The sequence below is a fragment of the Cavia porcellus genome, unplaced genomic scaffold, assembly GCF_034190915.1.
Source record: "Cavia porcellus strain 051 isolate PalLab524CR breed Dunkin Hartley unplaced genomic scaffold, mCavPor4.1 scaffold_33, whole genome shotgun sequence".
Lineage (NCBI taxonomy): Eukaryota > Metazoa > Chordata > Mammalia > Rodentia > Caviidae > Cavia > Cavia porcellus.
Window position 1 is genome coordinate 13,708,019 of NW_026947516.1, and position 16,295 is coordinate 13,724,313.

General features: G+C 38.1%; 1 protein-coding gene across 8 annotated transcripts in view; it reads left to right on the plus strand.

The window, feature by feature from the left end:
- Frmpd4 (FERM and PDZ domain containing 4) overlaps window positions 1-16,295 on the plus strand; it is a 938,443-nt gene that overhangs the window by 712,605 nt on the left and 209,543 nt on the right. For 7 of the 8 annotated variants that reach the window (XM_063243077.1, XM_063243081.1, XM_063243079.1 and 4 more), the window contains one exon: window positions 13,351-13,467. In XM_063243077.1, the coding sequence (XP_063099147.1) occupies window positions 13,351-13,467 (117 nt within the window). Of the gene's footprint in view, window positions 1-9,395; window positions 9,723-13,350; window positions 13,468-16,295 lie in introns of those variants that run through there. The other variant, XM_063243085.1, reaches the window with a different exon arrangement.

Below are 16,295 nucleotides of genomic sequence, written 5' to 3' on the forward strand. Positions count from 1 at the left end.
TATATAAATGACTTTGCCAAGAAGACACTATAAAGTACAAGCCACCAAATTATGGCTACAAGGCCACATAAGGGTTTGTTTTTAAATAAATTTCATTGGAAAGAGCCACACTCCTTAGTTTACATACTGCTTGTGGTTGCTCTTGATACAGTAGTAGAGTTTAACAGTTGTAACAGAGACCTTCTGGTCCACAAATATGAAAATATTTACGCTCTGGCTCTTTCCTGGAAAAAGCTTTTGGATCCCTGCTATAGCCAGTACTCTTAGCATATAATCTCCTACTTCAAAACCTATGTTCCTTCATCTCTGTTCATCTTTACTTTTAGTTCACCAAACATATGTACATAGAAATATCAGTTCTTTCCCCTTTCTCCATGTTTGTTTTTTTCTTTTCAGTTAATGACTCCCCTTCTATTCTTGTGTCTACTCAACTTAGGATAAAATTTAGGTAATATTTGGATCCTTTTACTCAGAGAAAAATCTTAGTAGAATAAAAGATAACTATTAACAAAGAATCAGGGTCCTAAGCAACATCAAGATGATTAAATGAACTACAGTATTAACGTGTTTATAGGTTAGCGTAATGTACTCATTTTCTTAACAAATATACTGGTATATATTTGTTAAATTTGCTCAAACAAAATAATGCATGTTTATATTTATTTATGTTAATTCACAAAACTTTAATGACAATCAAAATACATGTTCATGTTCCCGACAGTGAAACTAAAATTTTCATAATAAATAGCTAAATCACAAATTGAATTTTTCAATCCATTTTCAAAGGGAAACCAGTTAGAGTTGATCAAGCTTGGTGAGTAGCAATATCAGGCTGTAAATTTTCTATAAATAAGTGAAATATGAAGATGAATGTCATCTCTCAAAATGATGAGTGGGTACTAAAGTATTTTAACAACATATTTGAAAATTAGATTAGGCCATTTGGCAGATTCAACCATTGCCATGTTCCATTAATCCTGTAATTACTGTCAAGTTCTATGGCATAATGCATTTGGTGGGTCCTGTGAGCGTAGTCAAGTTCTGTATAACAGCTAAAAGCAAAAGAGTAGGCCTCAGTAAAAAGGGGGAAAAAGCATTTAATGATTGGTATGAGTGTAAACAGTATCTGGGGAAGGGAGAAGGAGAGTAGGGGATAAGAAAACAGAAGTAAACATGATCAAGATGAGATGGGTATGTAGTTGTGCCGGTTCCTCAAAATGAGTGGAATTATTACCTGTCACAAGCGTATATTGTGCTGTACTAATAATTGTTTACAAGTTGTCTGTGTTTGACAATTTGAGAAATGTGAAGAAGATTTCCATGTCTCTTGATTCCTATTCCATAGAACTCCTGACTTGGAAGTTTTGATAAAGCTCACAGTGTAGCAAACAACCCAGAGCAGGGATAATGATTCCTATCATCCTGAGTGATTTTGTGAGTTCCAGAATGGTGAGCACATGGTCTGCTTATCACTGCTCTAGTCCTGCACAAGGTTTGATATGAAGCCTCAATAACGTAGATCGAATGATTGAATGAGAATAATGTCATGAGTGCACTGAGTATTTGGAAGACAGACAGAACTCTTAGACTATATTCTAGCACACAAATGAACTGCAGAGTGGAGAGCTGCTAAATAGTGCACAAGACTGACCTTGTAAACACAAATCAGCATTCAATGAATGCTGTTGATTGACCAGAAGAGTTCTCTGTGGAGAGGCTTGGCCCCTTTGATGCCTTGGAATTGGCCAGTTCTGCCCCCCTGCCCTGCCCCTGGCATCAGTAAAACCAAGCTGTGTTTTCAAGAGATGCCTCCTCAAATCTTTCACAGAAGAGGGAAGGATGAAAGGAATAGCTTAGTGTCTGAAATTTACTAGCACATCTTGTCTGCCTGTGTCTTGGACTTCTGGCAACCAAGACATCTATGAGAGGCTGTCCAGTCAGGACAGAATGTTCTCTAACATTAAAAAACCCTTTTTCTGATGCCTGGTATGTGTTGTTACTATCCATTTTTGTCTTTCTGCTGCTTTTTTCTAACCACTACGATGTGAGGGCCCTCTGATTTCCAACTGACCTCTTTCCTCATCATAAATTCTAGGACTTTTTTTCTGCTTTCCAGTTCCTGATCAATAACCAATTTATGTTCCTGTCTTGAATTCCAACATCTGAACAACACTAGGAAGTGATTTAGGACCCTTTTCTACCATATCCCTACTGCCTACAATTACCATAGTCCTTGTTTAGGAAGTTGCAACAATTTGGACAATGATAGAGAACCTTTTAGAGTTCTATATGATAGCAAACAGCCTGCTACCACATGAGTGCCATAGGTTCGCCACTACTGAACTTGCATGTCTGCTCAGTGAACAAACAGGAGCTATTGGGCCATCACTGTGGCCAGGCACTGGGTAAACTCTAGAGTTCATTACTGTTGGGATGTAAAGGGAAAGACTGCATCATCTTCTCTAAAATCTTAGAGTTATGATCGCTTTATATGTTTAACACATTGTTAAATAAACAGGGCAAGTAGATGGGAAGCATAAAGCTTGATTGGATACTGCAAAGTAAAAGAAACTTGTTAGGACAATTGGAAACATTTAAATATGGACTTTATGTTAGTTAATGTTAATAATATAAATATATTGGATGAGATATTCTTTGTAGCTTGAAAGGAAAATCTGCTTGTTAGGAGATGAATGCTGCGGAGGTTTAGGGTATTGTGTCTGACAATGCAGCTGACTTACTGTCAGATATTTTAAGCAAATATTTATAAGCTCAAATGGATAGATGGGGAGAGGGTAGAGAAGGTGAGAGGGATAAGATAAATGCTGCAAAATACTGAAAGTTAATAATGGTGCTTACTCACTGGGTACCAGTAGGCTCCCCCTACACTGGTAGACATGCAAGAATGTATCTAGCCACTGTCAAATGATCACTTAGAGTGGGGGGAGCAAAATCATTCCTGTTGAGAACCATTGAATTAGGGGAAAAAATACAATGATGTTTGCTGCCTTCTTCTTTCAGCTTTCCTCTATGGCTGCAATTTCTTAGACTAAGAAGGAGGTAGAAATGCTCATTGGCAAAGGCATGAGATCTCCCTCAGTGAAGTTATATCCTGCTAAGGACCCTGGAGCTAGAGAAATGGAAACAACTTTGCATCAAGGCTTAAAAGTTTGCATCCATGGCTTAGACTTAAAAACACTTAGATTTTGATGTGGAGCCTCTGAATGATTGCTTTACCTACACAAAAACAGGATGCTTCCAAGAATACTGATGCATGACAGGCTTTGAAATCCTCAACTTGCCTGGTCACTGTCCTGTATAGCTCCTTTTGGGGGATGTCTCCAAATTGACAGCTGTTTGTTCCTCCATTTGTTCAAACAACTGCTGTTTTTAAACAGTCTTCAGGTGCCAAATCTTGTACCCAGTGGCGATGTAACAAGTGTAGCGGTTTTGGATCCAGTTATGCAAAGAGCAGGCTTGCTAGCTACTGCTGAACTAAAACATGAGGGTCAATGACCAGAGAGTCATTGGAGGCCCAATGTCTGTACATTTTCATCATGCAGAGACAGAGGTCCTTTCAGCCATTAGTGAAATGTAATATTAAAGGTTTGTTATCATTTGCATTTATTTAGGTCACCCTTCCAAAATCGATAGTAATTTTTTTTTATTTCTGTTCAGTATTTATCTCTTAGTTAAACCAAGAAAAACGTGACAACTTATGGGTCAGCTCAGTACACCTACCATTACCAGGTAGGTGTACATAGTGTGAACTACAGAGACATAAAGCTAAAGGACATTGGCCCTAGTCCTTAAGGAAATCACAATTGGCTAGAGGAAATAATAGACAAATAAGACATCATTCCAATTCAGTATGGCAAGGCTAATGAGAAGAGTTCAAGCTGCAATTAAAACATTAACAAGTAAATGTTCATTGAACATCAACCAAGAGCAAAATGTTCATTCTCTTTCCACATTGTACAGAGTCTCCAGGAGGTCATCATCTAGAAAGACTTGAATGCACACCGTTATTAGTAATTGTATAAGATAGATGCTCCCTCAAGGCTATAAACAATAGCTACTCCTGAGTGTAGGGAAGCAAGATAGTAATTTGAGAGAAGCTATTAAAAAGCTGCTTTTGCAGGTGGTAACTTTTAATATGGGTTTTGGAAGGTGGGCCAATTTCGAAGTTATGCAGTGGCATGAGTAATCAGCACAGGCAAGGAGAGTGTTTCATCCAGAGGAAATAGCATGAACAAAGACGTGGAAAAACTACCATAGAAAATGTCTGTCCAGAGAATGATAGGTGAGTTGGTTTAAAAATAGCAGAATATTCGTATGCAAAATCAGGATGCTAAGCTAGAAAAAGAGGTCTGGGTGAGATGATTATGAGTGTTTATTTTCTGCCTCAATGGTTCTACTTTTCTATGTCCATTTTGTTCACTGATGTATTTCAAGCACCTAGAACAGCATGTGATATAAACTAGGCACTTAATCAATATCTGCTATAGGTTTAATGAATGTGTGCAAGTAGCATTAAAGGCAGCTGTATTTGATAACCAAATTCATGTGATCCTTACAACAATTGGACAAAACATTTGGTATTATACCTAGTTTTTCAGGAGGAACCTGATATTTTGGCAAGAATAAGGGACATAATAAAGTTTCCTTTGATGCTAATTGGTAGAGCCAATGTTCAAATGTTGCTCTATTTGAATGTAGATTCCATGATTTGATTTATTTCTGTCTTTTGCCTTTCTTGCTTTTGAACAAATGGTAGCAAGTCATGTGTCTTTCTGCATCTTACTTTTTAAAATGTAATTGAAGCTTGGATTGAAAGTCAGTGGTAGAGTGCTTGCCTAGCATGCACAAAGCCCTAGGTTCAGTACCAAGCACTGATGTATAATGTAATTATCTTTATAATCTTTCCAAGTTAGTACACAAAGTAATTCCTTTCTTTTTAACAGCTACATAATATTTCATATCATGGTTATACCATAGTTTATTTAATCCACTCTGTACTGATAAACACTTAGATAAAAGGAAAGGGTATGGTCATATCAAATTTGGATAGAAATTCTTAAGTAGGGTATTGTCACAATGCACTCTAAGAAGCATATGACAGTGTATCACATGTCAATGTGCCAATATAGCCACACGAACACTGTATGTTTTCAAACTTTTAGTACTTCCTCTCTACTGTTTCTCCAGTGATTCTTCCAAGAATCCATTAGATGTCATATTCCAATTCATATTGTTTAAAAATGTATAATTTCAAAATAATACATACTCATTATAGGAAATAAACATGAAAAGCTGGCAATAAAATGCAGTTGTGTACATCAGTGTCACAACACAGTGACAGCCACAGTTGGACCCCTTCTTCCAGACTACTTTTCTGTTCCTACATGCACATTTTTGCTAGGTTGTTTACAAAATGAGTCTTATTGTGCACAATCTTATAGTAACTAGTCTGTTTACTTAACTGGGTATCTTATACCAGTTGGGCTTCCCGTTCATTCCCTTTTAGTGCCTGAATAGTATTCTATAGTTGGATGAGCAAACTACAGCCTTTCTTGTAAGGAGTAAAATGAAACAATGCAGAAGGTACCTAACAAGGCTTACTAAACAAATGGCTTTCTCCCTCACACACCTACTCTTAAACACGCTGAAAAAAGAAAAATGCAATTTTAATGCCTTAAATACTGTGTCAGTACCATTATGTACACTGTATTCATTTATTTTGACTCAGATGTAAGCATCAATCATGAACCTGGCACTAGTCTAATCAACAGCGATAGAAAGGCACAGAAGACAGAGTCACTACCCTCAGCTGGCGTGTGCCCAGCTTTGCATGTCCACTTGGCATTGTATGTTTCCTTGGAGGTTCAGCTGCAGACTCTTGAGAAGACACTAGTGTTTGAGTAAACGGAGCACTCAAGTCTTAACCTGTCACTTGTTTCTATGTTTAGCACTTTGGATAATGAAACCTGGCCATGCTGTTCTCCTTGGTAATACTAGGGAATTGTAATTGTCATTCCTGATTTCCAGTATTGGAGAACAAAGCAAAATAAGAGATCCAAAACATTGCACAAGTCAGAAGTCTACTTCAAGGCAAAGTTGCATTGAGTTCAATGGCCTATGTGTGATGTTTGGGGGCTATGAGTAGAGAGCCTCCAATTCTTAGGACAGTTGCAGGATGTCACAAAACTGTTTACTAACCAAACATTAAATGTGTATATATGAACTTCTAAAAAGAGAACCAGTTTGCTAAGATATAATTTTTTAAAAATAATTTCCCCTAGTACCTGATTGTGAAATGTAACCAATTAAACAGTCTATGAGAGATTTGTGCTGAAACTTACAGCTGTACCATCACATGATTAGCTTTATTGTGTAGGTTGCTAAAGATTACAATGAAGCAGATGAAAATAATCAGGAAAATGTTTTAATTTGCTTGTTATAATATATGCTCAAATGTCACTTACCATAAACTCTTGATATATAATACATTTTTGCTAGAATAAAATGATTTTGTCATGAATATATTTTAAGTATCTTCTTTTATAAGGCTTGCTATTTGTATTTAAAGTAGTTTTAACTGCTTGTTTCTTACCCTCTACTCTGTTTTCCTGTCCTATTTGTCATAATATAAGTGACATCTTAAAGATGGTTCTTCTGTCGGTGTAGCTTTGTAGTTATATCCACCATATTAACATAGCTTTCTTCCCATGCACGGGCACCTTCTAATAAGGGCTTGTAGATGGAAAGCTGTTACTTCTTCTATTAGATCAAAATAGTTATTGCTGTACTGAATACTTAGAGGAGAAAGCTATGCTGTCAGGTTGAAAGAGTTTAACACAATTCAGGGCATGTCTGTGTGTCAATAGCAGAACTGACTGGAACCAAAAGACTGTCAGTCTATCCTTTATTGACTTGCAGGGCCAAGAAACTCTGCAGAACAGGCCTTCCTAGGGTCCCCAGCATGACCCCTCTCTAACCACAGTGGAGCATGCTAGCTAGGCATAAAAGGAACATAACTGGTGCAAAAATTTGGAATGCTTTAAATCATCCTGGACCCATCTTTGTTGTCCATTTTCCTTGTTCCCTGTCTATTTTCTTTACCTCGACCCACAATGAATGGTAACCCAGAAGATACATTGAATACTAGCAACTTGCAAGTGCAGCAGACTAAGAGTACCTTGAGGTATCTATTGGTGTCAGGTACAATAATGCAAATATTGCTTAAAGCCAAATAAATGCAAAAATGCTTTCCACTTTATAATACCATCTGTAACCCTATATAGGCTTCAGATATATTGCAAATAACCTTTGTGATTCCAAAAAATGTAAATGATGAAATTCAAAGTCATGTTTTATTTTCATGGATTTGTATAGTGCCATTCAGTGTCAAGGATGAATAACTGAACAGATATAGCTCTAGGTTTTTTGGTATTTGAAATCAGCATGATAATCACTTCTCAGCACCAAGTCTCAAAGTATGCAGCTTAATTCTGGCCACGTGTTCTTTAGTATTATTGGTAAGTATCTGAGGAAGCCTGAAAGTTGGTGCCACATGAATTGTGGTGCAGTGTGAGTTAGATGGAGCTTGGAGTAGGAAATCTCAGTTTTGACCACTTTCCTAACTAATTGTGAATTCCTATCAGCATCTGTGCTTTGGCTGAGTGTATTAGTTACCTTTCTGTTGCTGGAACAAAATACCTGACATGCATAACTTAAAGGACAAAAAGTTTAGTTGGTCTTGTGGTTTCAGAAGTATCAGTCAGTGACTGGCAGATTCCAAGGCAGAAACTACATGGTAAAGGAAAGCTGTTCATCTCATAGAAGCCAAGAAGCAGAGAGCAGAAGAAAACCTAGAAAGAAAGGGTGAAAGAGAGGGAGAGAGGCAGAGAGGCAGAGATAAAGGGAGGGCAAGGGGAGGGAGGGAATGAGAAAGGGAGGAGGAGAGAGATAAAGAAAAGAGAGAGAGAGAGAGAGAGAGAGAGAGAGAGAGAGAGAGAGAGAGAGAGAGAGAGAGAGAGAGAATTACTGTCCCTGTTGGGCAAGCTGTGCATTGTCCCCGAATCTGACTTTCTTCATCTTCGAAACTGAAACAGCAGTGCTTTAGCAGGCACCCTGCTTCATGCCATGTGAGTATCAAAAGAAAGTCTGAATATACAAATACTATTAAAGTATTGTGTTAAATATAAATGCTACTCTCATTATGAGTAGCACTTAACAACATATCATTTGATGAGACTATTATAATGAGTCAAGCATTGTACTTAAGGGCTTTGTATATCAAATTTATCTGCTTAACATTACTGAGCTGCATGTTATTTCCATTTTATGCATAAAACTAAAACCCAGAAAAGCCAACACATTAAGTGGTAGATCTGGAATTTTGACTTATTCTAACATGCTAAGACATGCATGTGGCATAATAAAGCTGTAAGCAGAAACATTGAATGAAGATGCTTGTTTGTATTTCTTATTTTTTTCTTTTTTGGCAGCTAATTCTTACTGTACTGTACTAAGAATTATATAGTCATTACCTTACTTTCTCATAACAACGCTACGAGCTAAGCAAGTTTTCTTCACCTTGGGACTATTGCAATTTTGGACAGATTGTTCTTTATTGTAAAAGCCTGTGTTGTGCACTGTAGGATGATCACAGCATCCCTTGCCTCTCCACACTAGATCCTAGCAGGACACATCTCCTTTCCTCCAGCTATGATCACCAAGAACGACTCCAGATATTGCCAAGTGTCCTCCAGGGGCAAAGCCATTGCTACTTGAAAACCATTGAATCAGAATAATTTTACTTTATAGTTAATGATAATAAGGAACAAAATGTTTAGAGTAATTTGCTCAAGGTCATACATCTAGAGAGTGGCAGAATCTGAATTTGTTTGACTCAGATCTGCGGACTTACATTTCTTCTTCCCTGCAGCATCCCTGATACTGAGTTGTTTCTAAGGAAACTCAAACCCTGGAGAGGCCTGAGGGTGTTTCCTAAGAGCTTGCCTTCTGGGAGCATAGATTGGCCATCTAGGACTTAATTTAGGACTAGTTTAGGACAAGTCTAGGACTTAGAAGTAGGCATGTATGAGGTGCTTCCAGTGGCATCAGGACAAATAGTTCTGCAACTTTGCCCCTACCACTACTAAGCAGTTCTCATTAAATACAAAATATCATGGTGGGTTTTTTTTTTTGTCCAGGATAGTTTCAATCTGTTGTAGACAATAGATGTGGGAAGCACAAAGCTGCAAACCAGTTCAGTCAGTAGTTGGGAGTTTCTGGAGTGATTTAAATAGCCCTGACAATGTAGGTCACTATTTTTAAGCCTGAGCTAAGTGTCTGAAAGTGCTTCACACAGACGTGACCTCAGGTAGAAGTCACAGAACACTGGAATTGCAAGGACTTTTATGGCCTTGCCTGAGAAATCTGGAAACTGAACCCCTGTACCCTGGATCACAGAGTAGGATTCCTGGCTTCTGGTAAAAATGTTCTGATCTTCCCTTCTGTCTTGAGAATGGCTGAATTCATCAACTTGTAACCGTATGGGAAAGTGTAACTTCTTGGTTCAGCCCCATCTTGTCCTATTCATGTCAGACTGGAAAAGATTAGACTGACTGAGCCTTTCACCTTCTTTTTATTCTGAAGATGGATTAAATCTATTTGTATTTATACCAGCCCCTCGTCATCATATATTGTTTCCTCTGGTAGGTAGATGTTTTTTAGTGATATACTAAGTCTTTATAAGTTTTACTTGATATTCTCCCAAATAGATGAGTTCTAGTCTCTCTGTTTTACAGAAGAATAACTTCTTCTGAGGAGGATGGGAATGTTAATTAACTTGTACATGGTCATGGAAAATAAAAGACAAAGTCAGGGTTGAATAGAGGCTGTTTCTAGTCGAGTGGTTTTCAAACTTGAATAGGTATCAGCATTGTCCAAATAGTATATGAAATATACTATAAAGTGTCGTTTATGGAAAAATTATAATTTAGCTGAATGTCTTCTATCTATTGTTGCTAAATCTGGCATCCTTAGGCTGGCAGATGATCTTAGTGGGGACAGCCTGTGAGCCATCCTCAGCACCACAGGGAAGCTGAGCAGAAGTGCTGGGATCCTTTAGGAGAGTCTTTGGGCTACACAGAGGTGGTCAAGAGGAATCTTGAGGTTGGTAAATCCATAAGCAATAAACCTAAGCCCTCATTCAAAGAAGGGAAATTTTATGATGGCCTCCACCCTTGAATAAGAAGTTTAAGAACTCAGAATGAAAACTTTCTGCATGGGATGGAAAAGAAGGGTGTGTCTCACACTGGAACATAGGCTTAGCATTACTGACAAACATGAGGAGGTCTGCAGAGAGTAGTGTGATAGTAACAGCACCTGATCCATTCTAAGGAAACCAGTATGACAATCTCCATATCAGAAGGAGCTCTGCTTTTCGGTGCATCAACCCTGCTGCTGCTCTCTGAGGGAGCCACCTCTGAACATTCTGGGTAGCAAAGGGTGTGTTTTTCAGCAGCAATTGATGGGATAGGACATTTGGGAGTGGTAAGGAGTTTGATAAACTCACAAAAATGAGAGCAAGGACAGAAAATCCCTGAAACATCTCCCCAGTAAACAGAAAGAAGCCCATTGACTCCCAAGATTGGATATTGTTAAGGTTGAACTCCCAGTCACCTCTCTGCACAGAAGCAGAAGCCCAGTGGCCTCCATTGTTACAGCTCACATCCTTGATTGCTCTCAAGACTGTTACAGAGAGTTACTTTAAAAGGGATTATCTTCTCCTACTTGGACTTTTATTTTGCCAAAGTCTACCTTTTAGATCTGGGCATTTTATGTACATACCTTAACTGGTACATACCAGTCATATAGCCAGGTCTGATCTTAACTCTTCAGTTATTTGTTTTATATTGGCTGATGCCCCTTGACACCTAATTCAATTGGTGTTTGTGGTTTTTCTAGTGTTAGCATTTTATTTTGGATTGTATTAGAACAAATCTTATTTGAAAGGATCTTGTTGGACTGTTGTTTGTTGCTTCCTGAACATACTGTACAAAACCAAATGTAGTGTATAATAAAGTTCAGGCTTCCTCTGGCTCATTATTAGAATGCTGTATTTTACATGTAAATTATATTAGGAGGCCTGTGTCTTTCCTTTAATGATTAAGATTACAGAGAGAAAAGAGAATGAAAGAAAAGAAAGAGTCTGTGTGTTTTGTAATACAAAACCCCCTCCAAGGAAGATTAATTTTCTGACACAGTACAATCCAGAATGAATTGTTACATTCTGTACACAGCCTCCTTTCACTTCCAAGAATGTTCTTTGCATCACGTGTAACTGTACTCCCGGCTTTGGAAAAGTTCTTAATGACAAAATAGACTATTCATACCTCTAAGTTCTTGTTTTCTTGTACCACCTAAGAAGCCATTCCAAGTATGTTCTCCGCTGGTGTCGAGAAAATTATGTGTGTTTTTTGGTTTGTTTGTTGCAGTTTTGTTTCTTGTTTCTCTTGTTTTTGGTAGGGGCTCAAGGTGACAAATTAATGTGCTCTCTCACTGCGAAGAACATTTAAAAAAATACCACCAGAGAAAACTACCATTGCTGACTTTGGCACAAGCAAGAGAAGCAAAAATGGTGGTCATGTCTTTTCTCTTCTCTTCTTTTCTTTCTTTCTTTATTTTGGTATAGGGGATTGATCTCATGACCTCGCACTTGCCAGGCAGGCACTTGTGCTACTTGTTGAGCTAATTTTTTTTAATAGTCAGTAGGGAAGAAATAATTCTACAGCAGCATTCTAAACCTACTAGATCTGCATTAAATATGTGAACACTTTTGATCATCACATTTTATGCAGGAGGTAGGGAAACTGAAAGGAAGTTAAAGCAAAGCAGCTGAGGTGGTAAAAGTTATACAAAATACTTCTTCTGCACAAAATATGAAATGGACTTGTCTGTCTAGAGAAGTACTGGGCTAGGGGCATGTAGATGTGTTGAGAGAACAAAGAGAGTGTGAGGGAGGAGCTGCTTGGCATCTTGCTGACTTTATAGTTTCCCTTATTTCTGGAAAGCTTGAGGCCCTTGGTTTGGATACTTGCCACTAAAAGGCAACAAGATACGTGAAAGCCACCACCTAAGACTGTATAAGTCACACTGTATGCAAGACCCAGCCAAGGAGGCAGGTGGCAACTGCAGTCCTTCCCCTGCCACGTTCACTGGCCATCCTGGGCACCAAGCCCAGGGCACGCATTCTTCCTTCATCTGACCAGAGCAGGTGCTTCTTTTTCACTGTGAAGGGCTCTTGGGTATCTGCTGAGACACTGGTCATGACTTCATGAAAAAGGACATCATTGCTTTGTCCCTGTCCACTTTGGTGGTATCAGTTTGGTACTTCGAACCCCTAGATGATCTTAGAGGTTATCTGGCCAGTGTTTTCTTCTGGAACAAAAGGACCAAATGATAAGGGATGCTGATCATCCTAAATGGCTCACTTACTTTCTTCCAAAAGTATGTTAAACTCTTGGACATTTTTGAGAGGAGAGGAATTTCTGAAGATCCTGAGTTAAGGAGGCCAGGTGAGGATTCAGTAATGCTCCAGGCACCATCCCTAGGCCTTTGGTGAGGAACCGTGACATACCATGCTGCTTGTCACAACTACCAATCCTAAGGAGTAACTTTCCTTTTCCTCTTGCTCTTGCAAAGACCAACTTGTTGAATTTACCCTTCATTTTGCAAAACAATTAAATTTAAGTTGTGAACTTAAAAATGGAAAAGAAATGCATTCATTTTTGTTACAATTTAAAGCCAAGCGTTTGTGTGAGATTTCATAACTGACTTATTTGCCTGAAGTGTGGCTAATATGAGTCTAAATTTTCTTTTTGGGTCATAAAAATCCAGGTAACTGGGGCTTGGGTTTTCTCCTCTGCTTAAGAACATCAAGCCAGTGTTTTATTTTCATACGTATTTATATGATACTATGCAATGTATTTATATGCTCAAACTGTTCTAATGTCTGGCCTCAGGAATATCTAGTGTGATGGAAACTGAAGAAATTTTGTGCAAAATTGATTTGTGTGTTCTAGGGAAAGTCACTTAATCTTACTGACCCATTCATTATTGCTTATCTGAAGATATATTTGTATGTACCTCATAGAAATTCTGTAGCAAGTAAGTGAGATAAAACAGGAAATGGCTAGCATGGCACCTGAAGTAAAAACATTGTACTTATTCATCTAATCAGTTGAGAATATAACTCACTATTCAGAGGAGCGAATAAGATGCCTTTCTGTAGCTTGTGTTCAGGAGTCTGGTACAATAATGCTTTTTCTTCTTTTCCAGCCACAGGATGAAGTCTTCAGGCTGGCCACCTCCCTCAGGAACCTGGGGTTTGAACCAGGTGCCACCGTATGGATGGGAGATGATGACAAACAGAGACGGGCGAGACTACTTCATCAAGTAGGTTAAAAAGATGGCAAGGAAAATAGATCCTGGGCTAATGAAATTTTCTGGTTTTGATTTAATTAGGAAAAATGAAACTACTTAAAGTGGGGACTCATAGGGGTTTAGAGGCCATTACTTAAACAGCTTGGTCTCCTACAGTTTCTGTAACTTGTAACGTTGTATCGCTTTGCTTGGGCAGAGGCCACCTGACTATGCCAATTCACCGCATGCTATAGAAATTCCAGCTCAGAGCAAAAGTGTCCATCATAAATATTAGGCCTGTTGTACTCATTGTATAAGACCAATAAGTAACATTTGACTTGGGATAGTATCATTTAGGGAAATTTCTAGAAATGGACAAGATAAGAATGCTACCATATCATCTGTACCTAGAAAAACAAGCTACAAGGTTTATGTCCATTTTGTGTTTTATTTTATATTTCTCATACTAACACTGGCTTAGGTTTTAGATATTTGTGGTACTCTTTTTTAATTGTGCTAAATGGATATATAGGTCATGAAACTATTTTAGCCATGTTACTTTATGCACTAGTGGTATTATATACATTTACAGTGCTGTGCAGTTTTTTTTTACTATTATCCATTCCCCCCAAATTTTATCATTCTCAATAGAAATTTTTTAACCCATTAAACAATAACTACCTATTCTTCCACCTTCCTAGCCCCCAGTAACGGCTACTGTACTTCGTGTCTCTCTGAATTTGCCTATCTCAGGTACTTCATAAAAATGGAATCATCTAATTTCTGTTATTTCTTATCTGGCTTATTTAGTTTGGCATAATAAAATATAGGCTTCTCTATATTATAGCACATAGCAGAACTGTACTGTTTTTAAGGATGAATCCTGTTCCACTACAGAAGTAGCCTATGTTTTGTTTATTTATTCATTCATCTATTGAAAGATATTGAGATTGTTTCCACCTCTGACTGTCTGAATAGTGGAATTATTGGTATACTGTTTGAGTATATATCCCCTCTGTTTGAGGGGATGGGAGTATAGCTCAATAACAGAGTAACTGATAAAAATGTTGAAGTCCCTGGGCTCAATCCTCAGCAATCCACATGCAGAGAGAGACAGAGAGACAGAGACAGAGACACAGAGAGAGACAGAGAGTAGAGAGTGAATGTTTGGGATATATACCTAGGAGTATAATTGCTGAGTCATTTGAAATTGTTGGGTCAAAGCTGTGTTGAACTGTTGAAGGAACCCTCAAACTGTTTTTTTTGGGGGGTGGATTTAGTGCTGTGGGTTTGACAGTTTTATGAGAAGAGCATTTATATTGCATTTCTCAAAATGGCAAGTGGTCAGCCTGCTGTTTTCTCTAATCGAAGTGAAATATTCTTAATTACAAGAAATTAGTGAACTACATTTGAAATCAGGATGCATAGTGGGCTTCAGCCCACTGTAACTGAGCAGAGATTGGAGACCATGGAAAAAGCATTCACAATGACAAACTGTGTTCTTTACTACAGCCAAGCTTACTGTGCACTGATTCACAAACCTAAGATCATTGGGAAGCAGGATATGGTGTTTATGAAAAATGTGACGATTGTTTTAGAGAATGAGGTCTTTTGCACTTGCTATCCCACCTTACCCATGGGAGCATTGTTAGGAGCAGCCAGGGGACTAAGATGTCTGAGAGTCATGGACAGTTTTCTGGTCTCTTTGGCCCAAACCTCTCACCTTCCCCAGCACAGCTGCAGAGGGGAGAATGTCCTGTTCCAGAGCACAGTTGTCAAGGGATTTGGCTGCAAGGCCCCCACCTGGGAAGATACAGGAAGCCCCTGCACATGACCCATTCTGGGGAGCCTATGGGAAAAGGTCTTCTGGCTCTTTGAGGGATTCCTAAGTCTGCACCCGCAGAAAAACTAGCCTGGAAATGACAGGTAGAATGGTCTCCTGAACCAAACTCAAGGACAGGTAAGCGCAGTGGTTTGAGTCACATTCTAGATTTTGAATTGTTCATTTCATACAGTTTGCCAGAGTCCCTTCTGCTGGCATTAAGACAATGTTTTATGACATGCAATCTTGCCATCTATCTTATAACATGGCTGTGAATCTATGCTTTGATAAAGTGACATAATGCTTGCACTCAAAACAATAAAAATGTTGTCAAAGAAATACAGATTTTAAGGCCTAGGTTGTGAGTTTATGAAGGCATGTCTGAGACTTAACTAATGAACTGCATTTTTCCTTGTCCATAATTAGACTTCCTTTATGTTCCAGGCTATTTTATCAAATACTTAGTAACCCAAACTAAAATTAACTGAGTAGGGGTTCTGGGAACAGCTCCTGTCTTTACTTTCATGATTAACATTAGCAGTATTGACAAATATAAGGGACAGACACAATATCAATATAACATTTATACTGGCCTAAATACTAACTGTTAAATCATAAGATCAAGTCAATATTTAAAAAAAACTTCACTGACTGCTAATAACATGTTTTAAGAATAAAATCGTCAATGCTGTTTTCCAATGGCAAATTGCATTTGCCGTGTAGTTTCTTTGTGCTTGAAAAGTTTCTGTTATCCTTGCAGAGAAAGTTTTAAGATGTTAAGAACAGTACATTTTGGAAGATGTTTGTTCTTTCTTTCTCATTAATGAACTTTATAAATAATGAGAATCACTTTTTTCCTTACGTACTGAGTAATGTCCATTACAAAGAGATACTCTAATTATCAGAGTTTCTAGGGAGCTTAAATTTGCAGTATAAAGAATTTCTGTACTCATTAGTTTCAGAAGTTAAAAGGACAATTTGAAACCTATTCCATTGTTAGTAATTAGCACCTTTGCATTTAGTTTTTGCTTTTTTACAT